Source organism: Gouania willdenowi, chromosome 4 (genome assembly GCF_900634775.1).
Source record: "Gouania willdenowi chromosome 4, fGouWil2.1, whole genome shotgun sequence".
Lineage (NCBI taxonomy): Eukaryota > Metazoa > Chordata > Actinopteri > Blenniiformes > Gobiesocidae > Gouania > Gouania willdenowi.
The window spans coordinates 22,569,365-22,587,555 of NC_041047.1; the positions used below are offsets into that span (position 1 = coordinate 22,569,365).

Below are 18,191 nucleotides of genomic sequence, written 5' to 3' on the forward strand. Positions count from 1 at the left end.
GTTAAAACACCATCGCTGTTTTAAAGCGTCCAAATCTAAAATCTAGCCAGAGTCTCGCCCTTATATTGAGCAGCCATACTGCCTCAGCCTCTTGTCCTTTTCTGTTCTCTACCCTGTTCTTTCTGCTTATATAAATGGGCATTTTAGCTTCACCTGAGAGGTAATTGAGGAGCTGCCACTTTTCTTTTTGTTCTTTTTTGTACTTAGTTCCCATGATAAAAACCCTCTCAGTAAAAACCACATCAAAGAGACTAAAAACCAATGTTAAAAGAGAGAAGAAACTCGTGAGTCTCTTACACTCTGTAAAAACATGCTAAACAGTCTCTCGAAGGCAACAAAAATGACAGGTATAAAGAACAGCAGGATAAAGAACAGAAATAAAAGCATTGGAGGCAACAGCACCATGTAAAATCCTCCACTGGAGGTCAGCTGTCTGCTTTTTTAGGGGAGGTTTATATAAAATCCTCCACTGTGGACTTGCTCCATCTGTCCCCAATCTTTCTGACCACACAGTGGGGGGGCGGTTACTCAGTCCGGCCTTGTGTATGGCCTTGACGCAGCTCATGTACCACGTCTTTTTATCAGCTTTGTGCAGAGTCAGCTTTTCAGACTGTGCTGTAGTCAAAAGGGGGCCGGTGAGCTCCCCCAGAGCTGGGCTCAGGAAGATTTCGGGGAAGGGATCTGCAGGGTCCGGTTTGACTTTTCCCTGTCCATAGTCCATTAGAAGGCTCTTCTCCTTCCCAGGGAGCCTCTGGCGCCACAGCTCTAGGAGTCTCTCTGTCACCCGGACAGAGTGCAGGCCCAGAAGAGAGCTCAGGGCCCTGGTGTCCTCCAGCGCCGGCCCCACTGCATCCACCAGCTGCTGCAGGCACAGAGTCTTTGTTTTTAGCAGCGCCATCGTCAGGCCGGGGGTGACATTGCTGCTGATGTCCAGCATGGCTCTGTGAATCAACGGTTCTCTCAACAACCAGTACAGAGAGTTAGACTTTGGGCACCTTTTACAGTAAAAAAGGGCCCAAGACTTAAAAACACCGTGATAAAACGGAGGTAGCCCACCAAATTTTAAAAGTTTAGAATCAATTAAAAACAGAGCAGCATCCAACCCCAGGAAATCTGCACGTCTGAGAATGCAGCTGGCCCCATCTCTCCACACAAGATCAGAAGGACCTGTAAGATATTTCTGTAAAAACTGTATTCTAAAAGTAGCTGTCCGGCTGGCTAGGTGGATGAGGCCCTGTCCCCCCTCCTCTCTGGTTAAAAATAGCACCCCTTGTGGCACCCAGTGTAGCCCATCCCAAAAAGAAGATCAAAAAGTGTTAGAAATAAAACCTTCATCATGATGGTCCTTTTCTCCTGAGGTGATCCATTACTTTGTCACATTCGTGTCTCTTTTTTAGGGTCTTCCAGCAGAGAGAAAGAGAGAGAGACAGAGTGAGAGACAGAGTGAGAGAGAGAGAGAGAGAGAGCGACAGAGAGGGAGAGAGAGAGACAGAGAGAGAGACAGAGTGAGAGAGAGAGAGAGCGACAGAGAGGGAGAGAGAGAGAGAGAGAGAGAGGGAGAGAGAGAGAGAGCGACAGAGAGGGAGAGAGAGACAGAGAGAGAGAGAGAGAGAGAGAGAGAGGGAGAGAGAGACATAGAGGGAGAGAGAGAGAGAGAGAGAGAGAGAGAGACAGAGTGAGAGAGAGAGAGAGCGACAGAGAGGGAGAGAGAGAGGGAGAGAGAGACAGAGAGAGAGAGAGACAGAGAGAGAGAGAGAGAGAGAGAGAGGGGGAAAGCAAAAGAAAGCAGGATGAAGAGGTGATATGGGGGTTAAATGTGAGTATGGAGAAGTTCAGTTCTTGATAGTTAAAAGTTCTCCATTGAAATTCAATTAAAATCAAAACATTACATTCAAAATATTCAAAATAGCAATATTTGTGTTGTGCAACACAAGTGCATTAGATCATTGTTTACAGTTACATTTTTACCTCTTTTTTTTTATATGTATCCATGTTTGCTTTTTGAGGTTTGAGCAACTTTGTTTATTCATTTTTACATTGTAGTCCAGAAATACAGCTTGCAAATACTTTCTTATTCATCAGTGGTTTTACAGTCTTTATGTTAGCTTTTTAATTTAGTCATGTTTTACTTCTTTCTCTTGAATCAGTTTTTGGGTATTTGCAAGAATTTGTATAATATATCCTGTGTACAGTATATACATTTTCTTATTTTATACTGTATATCGGCAGGATTTATATCGGATATTGGCTTTTTCAAAATCCCAGTATTGGTATCGGTCATGCTCTAATTCAAGACCAAACCAAATCAAATTTGAAGGTTTTTTTTGTGGCATTTATCAATCAATCAAACTTTATTTATAGAGTGCTTTTCATATATACAATGTAATTAATTTACAGTGCGAATGGGCACATTCTAGACTAAATATCATCGTCTTCAGACAGGGGTGGACTGGGACAACAATTCCACCTGGCATTTTCTGTCCAGATCAATACATTATCAGCGACACCCTATAGAAGCCTTTATTAAGTCAGTGATCAACATGTGGCTCTTTAGGACTAATTTTAATTATGATTTCCCCAGAAAACCTTAAAATGGGGAAACTTTTTAACCCCTTTTTATCATTTTCCTTTGGCCATTTTGCAACTTTCTTTGTCCAATTTTTTTGCCCCTTTTCAAAAGGTTCTGACTCTTTTTTTCAGACTTTAGCTTTCTTTTACCAATAAATATTAACGTTTTCTTATTTTTGAAAGTTATTTTTGACACTCATCCAAATAAGCTAACTCACGCCCACTAAATACCACTTATTTCCTTTCCCCCCAGCATTTTGCCTCTTTTTGTTCCTCATGTTTGCCCTTTTTCACTATATTGTTTGCCACATTTTGCCCATTTAAGCTACAATTTGGCTTTGCCATGATTACATATCACCTGATTCCTCTTTTTTTGCCCACTCATGACTGCTTTTGGCACATTGCAGTCACTTTACACTCTGTTCTTGCCACTTTTGGACCAATTTTGGCCGCCTGTTAACATGTCTGTGTCCACTCGTTCGTCAAAAACAACAAAAAACAAACAAAAAAAATTTAGACAAAAAAACATAGTGGACCGGACCAGTTCTCTTCGGGGCGATGGCCCACCAGGACGATGCTAGCTGTGCCAGATGGCCAGTCTTCAGAGATAAAACTAAGTCATTAACTTTTCCCCAGAGTGCATTCATACATATTTTATATCGTGTAATATTATTTGCTTAAATATTTGATAATGATAACCGTCAGGAAGGTTTCTGTAGAAAAATAGGGCCAGATTATCATTATTTTCCATTGTGGACACAGACAGTGCCTTCTGCAACATGTTTAAGTGGTACACGTACCCCTGGTTGGGAACCATTGCATGTGTAGAGTCAGTGTCAGCTCTATCAGCTGAGACTGTATATGATGACAATGATTAGTATAATGAGTTCACAGGTTCACAGAGGACACTGGAGCAGCCTGTGCTCCACTCACACCTCTCTTCACCTCCATGGGGCAACGTGCACATCCACGTGTGGGCGGAGAGAGAGCGGGGGGAGGGGTCTCGGGAGCAGCAGCCAATCAGAGAGGAGCTCTGCTGGAGCTCTATAAAGGCAGCGTGCTGCGGCGCGTGCAGCATTCGGAGAGAAAGAGGAGCTCGTGAGACAAAGAGACGAAGTCATTTAATCTGAGACTTTACATTTAAACAGAAACTCTCTTTACTTGGTATTTTTTCTGACTTGGACGGAACTACAATGCGTCTCATCCAGAACATGATGAGCATAGCGGAGTATCCTGGAGCAGAGACCGCGGGCTCATCCCGGGTCATTAAAATAGCAGTGATCGGTGGCAGCGGTGTGGGAAAGACAGGTAAGAAATAATACAGGATTCACCTTTTTACATTTTATTTAATGTACTTCCATCTTCTGCTCAGGGTCAGTGGTTTTAACGTCATTTCCTCCCTGTTGTGTTTCTTTGTAGCGCTCATTGTTAGATTCCTGACCAGACGCTTCATCGGAGACTATGAGAGAAACGCCGGTAAATACACGTCATAGTGTTAATTATTTAAAGTATGATATTATGTAAAGAAGAAAATAGTAACATAAATGAGAAAAACACTAAATAAAACACCTACGTGACATATTTTATCAGAATGGACACACACACAGAGAGAGGTTATAGACAGCTGTAACTAGAGCTGGTGTTGACTGGAGGTTGTTGCTGTGTACAGGTAGTCTGTACTCCAGGGAGGTCCAGGTGGATGGAGAGGCAGTGACTATCCAGGTCCAGGACACTGCTGGTGCAGAGGTAAGGGCTCCTTGTGATGTTTCATTAACAATAGTTTACTTCATTATGCAGGGTTTCCTATTTTCATCTTAAAAAAAATAAATTCTTATGTTAAAAAAAAAAAGCCTGAACACGAACAAGCATATCAGATAAATGAATGAATGAATATTAGAAAATACTCTTGGCTCATAATCTGATGTGGGTACAACTCCCACACTATGAACACAAGTACGTGTGTGTTTCAGAAGCAGAGCCTTCATTCTGCCTCTTATCTGCCAGTCAGGCTAATGGATGTCTGGGGCCAAAGTAAATGATACCCTTCTCGGTTCAGCAGCAGTAATCCTATAGCTTTTGTCTGCTTTGCCAGTCTATTCATACGCCGTGCCCTTCATTGGACAGTTTAGGTGATGTGGTAGATGCACCGCGTGACGTAAAGTTCCGTCAGTTATATTTTAGTTAATATTTACTTTTTGCTACCCTGCTAACCCTTTTATTTTAACCCTAACCCAAAAAATCCCCCAAAATGTTTATTTTTTTCATATATGTATTTTAAAGGTGGAATTTTCCGTGTTAAATATGTTAAAATGAGAAAAAATATGTGATACAAGTGGGATTCAAACCCACAGCAGCAGAAGGGAGAATTCTTGAGTGAAAACACAGGCACATTACATAAAAGGTCCAAAAAACGTAACCATAGTGACAGTATCTATTGTTACGTTTCCGTATCAATAGACACTTCCTACATTTAATCAGATTTTCCATTGTAGACTGTTTTAACGTCTTTGTTTCTGTGCTCTCCCTGTAGATGACTGATAACGGCGTGAGCCTCCCTGACCACGTGTCCTGCTCCGTGCACTGGGCGGACGCCGTAGTGATGGTGTATTCTGTGACAGATCGCCACAGCTTTGAATTGATCGATCAGCTGCATAAAGCGGTCATCCGCCCCGGGAGCACCGTCGCCCCCCCACCGGTTATCCTCCTGGCCAACAAGGCCGACCTGCTGCACCTGAGGGGCGTGGACTCCGAGCAGGGGCCGTTGTTAGCGGCGACGCTAGGCTGTTCCTTCTATGAGGTCTCTGCTAGCGAGGACTACAACCAGGTGCACGGAGCTTTCCACAGACTCTGCTGTCAGCTGGTCAAGCAGCATCCCCCCACCTCCACCAGCACCACCACAGAGAAGAAACGCTCACCCCTCATCCCCAGACCAAAGTCTCCCAACATGCAAGACCTGAAGAGGCGCTTCAAACAGGCGCTGTCGGCCAAAGTCCGGACCGTGACGTCGGTGTGAGAAGCTGAACGTGGTCCAGTGGTGGCTACGGAATGAAAGACGGCATTGAAAAGGTCGAGATGAGAAACCAGGACGAAGAAGTTGATCACTTCACTTTGTGTCCTGCATCGGTCTGGATGACGACGTCATGTGTAAGCCAGATCTACAGTGGTTCCTTCTCTAAAGCAGAGAGGCTAATGGGTCTTCATAGACCTTGAGTGGAGGTCTGTGCTGATTGGACGGGAGAAGCCGAGCTGCGTCGCACGTCCAGGAGAAGAAACGATAGCTGAGGACACTCCGGCAGCCGATTGAGGCTGAATGAAGCATGAATGCATCACACACTGTAAATTTAGCAGAGCAACACAGACTCAGTGTTGCTGAAGTGTGTGCTTCTATTTATGTCAACATCTGCAGTGTCTTTTATATCCATGATTAATGGGATCTATTGATGCAGCCAAGGATGTAGCAGGTGTTTGTTCCTAATGCTAAGGCACTTTATATAAAGGGAGAGTTTGTAGAAACTGGTATTTATGTAATAAATCAGATTTTTTTTTTTTTACAAAATAAAGTGATGGATGTGAAATTAAGTCTGAGTTTTGTATTTGTGATCACTTTTAGACTTTATTCCTAGCTCCATGTCCTTGATCTGACTAGACTGTGACGCACTAATTATCAGTGTGTGACGAATAGAGAAGCAAACGATTTAAAAGCATTCATTATTTGATTGGCACTCTCTCAAGGTGATGTACGGTGGAGAAAATAACAAAACCTTTTCACTTCTGATACAATACTGACATTGTAGCCTTTGGAATTGATCAACATCACTCTGATCCGACGCCAGCATGAATCATCCATACTTGTATGACTTATATTTTGTGTGAAAGGCTGAAAAACACTTGATCAAGTGACCCAGCAACAGTCGGTATGAGAAAACTGACCCTATTATTAATCAATACATTTTAACATTACAGATAGGAATATTCTACAATTGAATATCATTTAAAAACTATAAAATAAAAATCTCAAGAAATCAAATAAATGCAACTTGTTTATAGAGAAAAACCAACATAATCCATTATTTTCCATATCCAAAGTCAATGTATTTTGGTTGAGACCTTGTCTTTTTAGTGAAATTAACAATGTAGACTTAAAAGAAAGTTTAAAAAAAAAGAGATTATTTCTAACAAACAATAAAAAGACAGAAGAAAAACCTAAATCTCAGATCTATAATTTGCAGCACCTAATACTTTTCAATGCAGCGGTTCAAACACAAGCCTGGCCTTTGAAAGTAAAGCTAACACAGTATATTCATCACTAGTGATTATGGGTTCAGTCCTTAATCACAAGTGACCTTGTCTTTTTAGTGAAATTAACCCTGTAGAGCCAACAAATTGAAACAAAAGTCTTAAAAACAAGAGATTATTTCAAACAAACCAGAAAAAATACAGAAAAAAAAAACAAGATTTCCGAATTAAAATTTTCAACACCCAATACTTATTAATGCAGAGGTTCAAACATAAGCCTGGCCTTTGAAAATAAATCTACTACAGTATTTTCCTCAATAATGATTATGGGTTTAATCCAGGTCATTTAATTCCCTCCCACACTCCAAAACATGATGGTTTTAATTGACAGGAAGTATGTGTGTTTTCCTGTTTTCCTCCTGTGATGGACTGTTGAACTGTCCCTGCCTCGGGCTCTTATCCAACCTGGAATTACAAGTACCTTCATTCATTTGTGGATTATAACTTCATCAGTGATTCCTGATTACTCTGTGTTTCTATCTGACAAATCCACATTCACTGTTGCTCCTCGTCTGTCAGCTCCTGCTATGGATGTGGGTTAAACCACAGTGTGAGGACGTTCGTGTGTGTGTGCGTGTGTGTGTGTGTGTGTGCTTCAAGTGCAAAAAGGTGGCCGTCCTGAGAACACAGTGTGGCATGATCTGCTAATTATTCTGCCCTCATTTATCAATGTGTGATGTTGCGAGGTGGAGATGCAAACAGGTAGGAGTGTGTGTGTGTGTGTTTACGCTGCATCTCACCAGCGTGTCGTCCTCGGCTCACACCTTCACCTGTAATGAGTTCATGGCCTGCTTTGAGCATTGCTGGGCTGGAGGTGGTGAAGAAGAAGAAGATAAGGCTTGTGCACGTTTATATGCAAATAAAAACTTTATTGCATGCGAGCGTTGGAAACGTCACTGAGTTTGTTGTGATTACAAAACACAAAAAAGTAAATTTAATCTAAAGCTGTTAATGGAAATAGTCTTAACAAGCATGGGCAACATCAGGAGAGGAATGTTGCTGTGATTGCATAGAAACACGTCTTTCTTTTCTTGGTGTGGTTTGAAGTACACGTCAGTCCACGGAGGCGACAGCGACTTTTTCCCTGTGATGACCTTTTACAAACTGACGTCAGGCTGCAGTCTGTGGGTGTTGAAGAGAAGCTCAGGGATATCTGTAGGTTTTAGTAATCTGGTGGATAGAACCAGCACCTGGACCAAAACACAACACTGCAGTTAGTGTTTAGACATTCCACTGACTGTACCAAAAGCACACACTGATACGGTCCGGCATGGGGTTTAACTATTTAAAGGGTACCATTTTTTTCACTACAGGTACCTTTTAAAGCTGCTGGAGACAGAATTTATTTATCAGATAAATCTATAGTGTAGGCCTCATAGATCAATAAATCAAACATCATTTGCTTGAAAAAAAAGATATAAAAGGTTGAAATTGTCTTTTTTGTCTCCACATTTTTTGTTAATTCTTTACGCATTAGTCTCTGAAAATACCATAAATGTGTTAAGAAGTCACTTTGGCACAGTTTTTGGCACTTCTATGCATCCGTCGGCAGGACTCCATATCCCACAATGCAATGCACAAAACTTTTCCGGCAATGTCAGTGAGAATGTTGACAGTGGAGATGAAAACAAACTTTCGAGCAGAAATTTCAACCTTTTACATCTTTTTTTTCCAGAATAAATTATTTTTGATTTATTGATCTATGAGGCCTACACTATGGATATAATTCATAAACAGCTTTGAGCTTAATATATAAATTGCGTTGGAGAGCTTCTTTTTCTGGGTTTTTCCATCATGTTTGCAACCTTTTGTTCAGCTTGTTTTTCTACCCCCAATGATCCAGATGGATTTTATTTGGATTTCAAACAACTGTGATCACATGTAGAAAGTGGACATGCAGATTTCTTCTTCTCAGAAACTCCTCAACTATTGAGAACACTCACCTGTCAGCTGAACAGACCTTTTAAAGCAGGTCAGGACATTTCCAAAAACTGGCTTCTCCTTTAGTTATTTAAAATATGAACCCCAAGGAGGATTGGAATGAACACGTTTCATTGGGGTGACTTCATACTTTTGAAGTGCTGATTTTCCAGAGGCGTCAGTGTGTGTGTGTTCAAGTTATGGATCCTTGTCTGGCTCTAGATCTACGCCCAGATATGGATTAAGAAGCATTAGATATGATTAGGTCAGAGTAGACGTGCAGTACAACAGCAGCTCTGTTTCTGAGCTGCAGTGTTTCCTTAACCTGGCCATGGGCCTGTTTGCAGTGGCACCAGGAGCAGATTTCAGAGGAATCTCACCCATACAAAGTCTGCTGCTCATTCACCTCTGCTACCTCTACATATGTACAGTATATATGCCTCTACACTAGTGGTTCTCAACCTTTCCAGCCCGCGACCATCAAAATAAAGAGGCCACAGACCGGAGACCCCCCAATGTACCTGAGGGTGGTTGAACACAGACATGAACATTGCAGAACAGTCATGTGGAGACAGGGTCATCTATAAGGGGGAATAGAGGGGAGAGATTTTTGCGGCCCATCCACAAAGTCAGCAAAATGATGGTCCATTGTTCCATGAGTCTGTGATAACCCCATTTATTTATTTATCTGAATAATATCCACCGTTATCCAGGAAGTTTAGTATTTGTGCCATAGTATACAGTCATCTTGTTTTAATCAGAAATAAATAAGGGTTAAAAGTGACCAAAAATGGTGGAAAAGTTGGTGAAATGGGATTTTTGAAACAACACAAGTGTGGCCAAAAAATGCACAGATTTTTTTAAACTTGCAAATAATGGGCATGCCATTCCATGAATGTGGTTACCTTTGAAAAAATAAGCATGAAATATGTTGAAAAGAGGTTAAAAGTGAGAATAATGGGTCAACCTGGTTCTGCTGGAGATTTCTTCCTGTTAAAAGGGAGTTGTTTCTTCCCACTGTCGCTAAATGCTTGTTCATGTGATACTAGTTGGGTTTTTTCTTTCTTATTATTAATTTTATATTTTGATAAGCGCATTGAGATGACTTTGTTGTAAATTGCGCAAATAAAGTTGAATTGAATTGAACATCATTAGGTGGGAAAAGTGATGGAAAGGGTTTATTCTGTAAGTGCCAAAATTTTCTTGAAAGTGGAGAAATGTGCAGATTGAAAAGGCTTTGAAATTTGATGGAGAAGTGGCAGAAATAAGAATAATAAATAAATAAAAGGAGCAAAAAATATGGTAAGAAAAAGTGATGAAAATAGGTTAAAATATGGCGTAGTAGTTTGGTGTAGTCGCGGAAAAATGATAAAAATAAGCAAAAATTGTCTCAAATTGTTCAACAAATATTCTCAGTGTCTTGAAGGCATCTGGCACCCTGCTCCTAGTGTCTCGCAACCCCAAGGTTGTGAACCCCTGCTCTACATGATACATCGCACACGTGTATGGAAGAGTTTGTACGTGATAAGGTCAGCATGAGATGAGTGTGTGTGTGTGTGTGTGTGTGTGTGTGTGTGTTAGCCTGATTCTTATATAAGCTCATTTTTATTCAGGTCTCCTTTTACAGATGGAAGGCTTTGATGGCTGCCAAACCTTTCATTGCTTCTGGCCTTGTTCTCCAAACCTCTTATTAAGATAAACATACACAATCAAGCCTCATGTCCCTCCCAGGCCTCCTTATTCACAGGAAACACCTCCGTCTGCATGTTCTTCCTTTCATAGTGGAATGCATATGAATACTGAACACAGGAGCACGCATGTGAAGCTCATTTGTCTCCCTCAGCGTCTCACCTCATCTTAGTCACCTGTGCACATGTAGGTCAGTGCATGCTCGCTCATGCAGCTCAGGGTTTTATAGGCCCCGCAATGAAATCTGTCAGGACACTTTAAAGCTCACCTCCCGGTGTGTTTGATTTGAGAATTGTTCAATCAGTGAAAAGCATCTGTGGAGATGATTGAGCACAGATTGTGTCAATGAAATTCTGAGAACTTACCATCAGGTCAGCGATGGCCCAGTGAGATGAGAGCTAAAGATACAACGAATACTCTCAGTGGGGGGGGGAAAACACTGCCTGCATTTTTATGACAAACATCTATCAGTGAATAGATCCATGATTCATCCTCTCATGGTCTTAAGTGTCTCTGTAGTTACATGAATGGATGCATAGATTCTGCTCTGTTTGGAAACCTGAGGGATAAAGGAACACGAGACACATTTCTGAGTGTTGATGTGTTTCTAGGAACTCTGAGCCTGAACCTGGAGCGTAGATTTGGAACATTCCCCTTCACAAAAAAAAAACAAACTTATGTGTGAGTAGTTTGCACTGGTATGATGCAGTACATGTATTTTAATGAAACATAGAACACAATGTAAGGACACTTATTCTTCATCAGTGATTTTCCAGGCACTGCTGTGACACACTGTGTTGTATGAGATCATCACAAGTTTTACATTTTAGGATTGATAGTCTAAATTAATTGTTTTTTTCATTTTTATATTTTTATTTACCATATATTTGTTCATCGGATGAGAAATTGAGCAGTTTACCTTTAAAAATTCACTGACAACATGTTCCTGTTTTTACTATTTGTACCTGCTCTGCACTTGACTGCAACCTTTAAACATTAGTTTTCAATGATCTATGCATTTGTCAAAAACGGGTCCCTCTTGAAAATGAGACGTCGTTGTCTCAATGGAACGACCTTTATAAATAAAGGTTATGAATAAAATAATATCAGTAAATAGCACAATAATGCTGTAATGTGGTTGTTTTGTATTGTTGAAACTGTTTAGTGTGTTTTGTATTTTTTATTCAAAAAGTTCAACAGTGGAATTGTTTAAGGCTCTCAGACAATTTAACTGCTTCTCTCGTCTCTCGTCTCGGCATGTACAAAAAAAGAAAAAAAAAAAAAAAAAGAAAAAAAAGTGAATGTAACCATGTCGGAAATAAACTGAATAAATAAATAAATAAATAATTAGTAATGTTTTAAAAACATTGGAATTTCAACAACTTTTCTTTTTCACTGTTTTTTCTGCATTTATTAGGACTTTGCCCGCAAACCAAACCTTTAAATGTTGTTAAAGCCCCATAGATCAATCCATCTGCTCTAAGTAAAAATGGAGTAAAACTGATCTTTAGTGAGAATTTGAAAATCACAACTGCTCTGTTGAGTGAGATTTCAAGTTTTAAAGTTGTTGTTTTTTATCACTTCTAAAGGATCTACTGTATCTATGAACTTCTTATCTGCCTGTTTTGTTACCTAAAGGTAAAAATACTAAAATAACTAAAAAGTGAAAGCAGAGTTTTTGCCATTCATTAGCTCACAGGCATCAAAATCCAGTGTTGCTCTTTCCATCTCACCTGGGTCCCTGGTTTGAGTGAGGCTGTGAGCTCTTTGATGAGACGCAGCTCAGAGGGCGTGACTCCACCGACCAGGAAGAGGAGGAGCAGTGGGTTGTCACTGGGATGAGGACGGCTCACCTGCGTCAAACACGGGACATTACTGAATGGTATTTTTAGCACAATCAGTAATCCTTCCGACTTCTAAATTTTTCCATTTCATTATCATTTCAAATTCAGACACCAATCTGGATCACTTCCTTTTGTAATTTCGACCTGAGATCAGTCATCACTCATCTAGATTTCACTGACAGGAAAGTGTCTTTGTCGCTGTGATTGTCATAAAAAAAAGATAAAGTCGGGTGTTTCAGTTGAGTGTGAGATGTTGTGGGAAGAATAATAAACCAAGCTTGGTGCAATTGGTCAAGCCACAGCTGCCGTGAATGCTAACCAAGCAATCAGAGCCACAGGGGGTGGACCTGTAGTGAGTGTGGCAGTACACGTGAAGAAGCAGCTGACTGCGGCGGAACATGTCGGCGGTGAGTAAACATGTGTTTTAGCAGGAACGTGTGAAGCAACGCTTCCTCCAGCATCTAGGTCGTGTTACGGGCTGAATATCGAGATAGATTCGGTGTCATTGGAAGTCATCACTGACTCCATACACGTGTGTGTGCGTGTGTGTGTGTGTGTGTGTGTGTAGGAAACCACCTGTGCGTTAATTTAATACATGTTTGGACCATGTGCACAGCCATGGGAGCGGCAGGGAGGGAGGAGCCAGCAGCAGAAATGTGCTCCTGAGCATGTTAGAGAGGGAAACAATGGGAATCTAGTGATTTTATATTACATCTGCAGACAGATCATAAGCAAAATTTTATATTAAGCATCTCCAAAACACACATAAAGGAAGAAGTAGAGCTGAAGCGTACGCAAAAGCAAAAAGCAGATTTTATTTGTGTATTATTCTATCTGCTATTATCATTGATAAAGTCAGAGTGACGGGCTTAAGAAAAGCCTGTAACACTTTACTTGAAGTTTTATACATAAATCTGACATTATCTGCATTAATAAGGTGTCATGAAGGCTGTCATTAAGTGTCATTCACTAAATTATGACACCCTTGGAACTTTGTTGGTATTTTTTCAATTAGGTGGAGGGATCTAGAGAGGTTAGGATGAAGGTTAGGGAAACGAAGAGTTAGCATAACGAAAGGTTAGGGTTAGGGACGTCCCAGTACAACTTTTTCATTTCTGACATGATACCAATATTCAGTGTTGGGCGGTAACGCGTTACAAGTATACAAGACAGTGATACTGTCTTGGGAGAGCAAAAGTGTGCACGTAGCTGTGGGGTGCGGCAAGTAACGCGTTACCGCCCCAACGTCACTTTTGACAGTAACTAGTACTGTAACGCAATATATTTCTAAAGAAATAACGCAATTACCGTTACAATATGGTGCGTTTGTCCGTTACTTTGCTAGCTGTAGTGTACTTCCTGTTTACAGTGGCGCTACATATTTTTACATATTTTTGCCAAACACGGTAAAACAGTAGAAGAAGAAGCAATGTCAGTGTGTTTCTGTTTACATCACGTGCGCCAATCATGACGAGTCAATGCGGGAGCAGGACGAGCTTCTCAGAGTGGAAATACGCGCATTATTTTTGTCTCCAAAAGATGCATCGGTGAAGCTAAGCTAACGCTGCGGCTGGATTTTAACGGACTGTGACTGTTATCCAGTAACAGGTCAGCCAAACTATTGCACGGTATGTTGTTGTACATATGCAGCCTGTCGCTACAGCTGAGTCACTGCTAAGAGCAGCTCATTAGCCTGATATGTTTAGCATTGTGTAGCTGAGAAAAATGCCGTGAATTTGTTTTTCCACATTTATTTTTATAAGCATTTTCAACAGCAGAATGTGCACCTGGAATATGCACAGCTTACTTTACATTACTGTGATAAGGCTGAAAAATTACTGTTTTAATTTTGGAGCAGCTGTTTTGTGCTTTATATGCACATCATTTATGGTTGTTTTATAGCAGATCAACAGTGGATTATTATATTATTACAGCACTAATATGAAGCTGTATGGATACAAATGACCCAAAATAAATAATACATTCTTTAATTCTAAGTAACTCAAAAGTTACTTTTTCCAGTAATGCATTACTTTTTGGTTAAGTAATCAAAATAGCAACTGAGATACTTTGTGAATGAAGTAACTAGTAACGGTAACTAGTTACTTTTTTTCAGTAACTAGCACAACACTGCCGACATTGCAGCCTTGCGTATCGGCCGATACCGTTATTGATCCGATATCAGCATGAATCATACATACTTTTACCAGTATTTTATTTTATTTTTTTCTCTTTAATAAAAAAAAAAAAATCATTACTTATTTTGTAGTGTGGAATATTAGAAAAGTCTTGATCAAGTGATGTTCCTCAAACAAAGAACAATAGTTAGCAACAGTAGAGATGATAAAAACGGACCCATTTATTATTATTAACCAATTGGTTACATTAATTTTAACCATCAACATAATATCTACAGTATTCTACAATTGAATAAAATAAAATAAAACAAATAATCGGATCGGGACACCCGTAGTTAGGGTTAGGGTTAGGGTAACGAACAACACTTAATGACAGCCTTCAGGACATTTTATTCATGCTAATGACAGGTGTCATGTCATAATAATGACAGCAAAATGTCAGCCTTATGTATAAACCTTCAAGTAAAGTGTTACTGAAAAGCCATTATGTGGGAAACAACAACAAAAAACCTTGTGTTTTATTCATTTCAACACTGGTTTATTTATTTATCATTTAATTGGGGCTTTGTTGGATTTTTACCCATTAGAGATCCAAATGTAAAATCTACAGATGAAGTTAAATGATTGATATCACATTTCAGTTTTTAGTATTTGATGAATAAAGTAAGTAGAAAAATATGGATTAGAAATGGTCACTGTGGTTTCAGGAGAAGGTAAATCAAGTATATGTGAACTTGATTGAAGTTTATATTTACTTGATTTAGGCCTTTGTGTGATTTTGTCGCAATCTGTTAAAGCAGAACTAAGTAACATTTTCACCTTAATAAATCCTTTTTAGTAGTCCCCGTGAGGGTAATACAAGTGTTTATGGGGTGATTGGGGGTCTTTCATCCCCCCCTGCTGTCTCTGGCCAGAAAACCGCACTTGTAACTTTCCCTGCCTCCGACCCGGTGGCAAGACGTACTGCTGGGGAGTGGGGAGGATCTAGTGGCCTTGTAATCAGAAGGTTCCCGGTTCAAGCCTCACCTGGGCTATCACTGTGGGATGTTGAGCAAGTCCCTTCACCCCAAACAGCTCCCCAGGCGCCGCAAAATGGCTGCCAACTGTTCCCCAAGGAATGGTTAGTGAATTTCTCCATTGTGAGATAATATAGTATACAAAAAAAAAAAAAGAATCCAAAAATGCTTTACTGCAGCCCAATACAGACTAATGCTAGATTAGCCTGAGTTTTAGCCTGATATGTCTACAAATTCACTTTTCTCAAACTTAAATCATGGCGGAGCCAGCAAATAACAGGCAGGGAAGACATTTGTCCGAGGAACGGAGCAACTCCATGCAGTGACAGCTCAGCAGCAACACACAGCAATCACACACACTGTCGTCGTAGTGTTTGTGATTGCGCAACAGGCACGCACACACACTCGCAACCCAGCACTCCATCAGGCAGCACACACACAAATATCCATCCATCTATCTATCCATCCATCCATCCATCCATCTTTAGAGCCGCTGATCAGCACAAAACAAACACATCACACACATTTCTACACTCCCTTCCGTATTACTCCCACATCATTCATTTATGTTACTTGTCTCTCATACTGTTCACATGGTCACATGGGACTTTATGTGTGAAAGCACCATTAGTGTTACTGTTGTATTAGAATTTTTCAGTGATACTGTTTTGGGAGAGCAAAAGTGTGCATGTAGCTGTGGGGTGCGGCAGCCGGCGAGGGGTGCGGCGTGTTTACGACAGTGACATAACCAAAAGGGTCCTTTAGGGGGAGCGTTAGTGCAAGTTACTTATTCCTACTTTAAGTTACTAGGTTCTTTTAGCTGTGGCTTCCAATCATCATGGGATTCTTTTCAGTTTGACTTTCCTTTGATAAAGTTAGTTACACTTAGCCTCATACTATTTTGCCAGTTTGCATGTATTTAATTCTTTCCCTGAATGTTTACAACGCTCTCTATCCAGTCAGTGTGTAGCAGATGACCTGGACCTCTCTCTCCCTCCCAGCCCAGTCTCAGTTCATTAAACTGTCATGAAAATATTTTTGTACATCACAATTTCCTCATCTTTTTTGTGCTGCAGAGAATGACATTTTTTCGTGCTGCTTGGCACATAATGTTTTTGTGCAGGGTGATACAAATTTAGCATAGCTGCTGGGAACAATGTGCAAACCAATGTACATCAATGGGATTTATCACCTTAACCATAAACCAAACCCTGAATGAGATGTTAGAACTGCACAAAACTACTTCCAATTGAAACACGTGAGCTTTAAAGTTGTGTCCTACAGCACAAAAAGAATATGAAAATTGTGGTGGCACGCACAAAAAAGTGAAATATTCATTTTCGTGATAGTGTCACGTATCCCTCTGACATCATGTTGTCCCTCTGGTGTCAATCAATTCACTCCTGTAGGAGTGTTTGAACACTGAGTGAGTGTCGGTGGATTATCTTGGATTGTCAGTTGGTTCGTCACTCAGTTTTCAGTAAGTCCCTGGTCACTTTTTCAGTTTTTTGTTGAATTTTCTTTGCGTTTGTACATTTCTGGACCTGTTTCGTACTTTGTTGGAATATGTTTTGTAATGTGAGTTTTTCATTAAATTAACTTTGAATTAAATATCTGCTCCTGTCTGCTATATCCTACTTTATAATCACCTCACCCTCCAAATCCCTGAAAGACTGAGGAATATATGGTAGAAACCTGACTGGGCGGATATATGCATAAAGTTATCAAAGAGGAATTTGTTTTATTCATGAGTAGAATGGTAGCCTCTAATTCATCCTCATACTGGTTTGATTATATGCAAGCAGTCATTCTTCTCAACAGCGTACTAAATTATGGCCTCATAGAAGCGTGTAATAACACACACGAAAAAGTAAAAACACTGGTCAGCAAGTTGCTAACTGTTTGCCATTAATGTAAAATATACCCTGTCTTTTATTAGCATTATTTATGATGGAGTGTGACGACTATGAGTGTGTTAGTATTTTGAAGGAGTAGGAGGCAGACCAATTGTATACCTAAGTGTTTATTCAGAGAGTAAAAACGCCTCAGCAGAAACGGCAGTAAGTTACTATAGACGGTTTAATATGACAGCAACACTGCACTAACAAGGGTCATAACAGAGATAAAAGTGTGCTGACTGCTGAAAATAAGGTCTAAAGTAGATATTGAGGGTAAATATAGATATTTTTCTGGGTTTTTGATCATATGCATTCCCCCCTAACTCCAAATTTAACCTTATAGCTTTAGAATAATGAAGGAGAATGTGAGTCCCTGGCCAAGTTTCTCTTTATATGTAAACCAGGCCAAGGTTACATAACCTCGCCTTGGGTAATCATCAGTTTAAACAGGCCCAGATGTGCACTAATCACCCTGTGGATGGTGATATGCTTTGCAAAGTATATACATTACCTGCAGGAATAAGTCTGCTGCAGATGAAAGAAAAAATACTTTTATGTTAATCGGATTTCAAACCCTGGGTGGTCCTGATGCTTTAGTTTAACTGCTGAAAACTGATAACTGATTAATAAAGTGAATACATCAATTCAGAAGAATTTCTCGCCTTAATATCATTGGCAACATTTGAGAGTGAAGAAGAAGGCATGAAAAACGGTATGTATTCGAATATATGCAGCTTTTGTCCCTGATAAGCTTTGTGAAGAGCTTGGATCTCATAATGACGCTGGTGTCATTCGAGGATCCTGTTTGGACTGGTGAATAAT

The 18,191-nt window shown here is 40.2% G+C and overlaps 2 protein-coding genes across 2 annotated transcripts in view; one reads left to right on the forward strand and one right to left on the reverse strand.

Moving 5' to 3' along the window:
- The first annotated feature begins 3,657 nt into the window (after nucleotides 1-3,657).
- rasl11b (RAS-like, family 11, member B) lies at nucleotides 3,658-6,117 on the forward strand. The gene is made up of 4 exons (XM_028445014.1): nucleotides 3,658-3,876; nucleotides 3,988-4,044; nucleotides 4,238-4,314; nucleotides 5,099-6,117. Exons 1-4 carry the CDS (start codon nucleotides 3,762-3,764, stop codon nucleotides 5,579-5,581), a joined length of 732 nt encoding a protein of 243 aa, XP_028300815.1. The 5' UTR covers nucleotides 3,658-3,761; the 3' UTR covers nucleotides 5,582-6,117.
- Nucleotides 6,118-7,703: 1,586 nt separating this feature from the next.
- Nucleotides 7,704-18,191, reverse strand: part of scfd2 (sec1 family domain containing 2) — a 136,566-nt gene continuing 126,078 nt past the window's right edge. The window contains exons 8-9 of the mRNA XM_028445012.1: nucleotides 12,207-12,326; nucleotides 7,704-8,054 (exon numbers count right to left, since the gene is read on the reverse strand). Of these exons, the coding sequence (XP_028300813.1) occupies nucleotides 7,962-8,054; nucleotides 12,207-12,326 (213 nt within the window). The 3' untranslated portion in view covers nucleotides 7,704-7,961. The remainder of the gene's footprint in view (nucleotides 8,055-12,206; nucleotides 12,327-18,191) is intronic.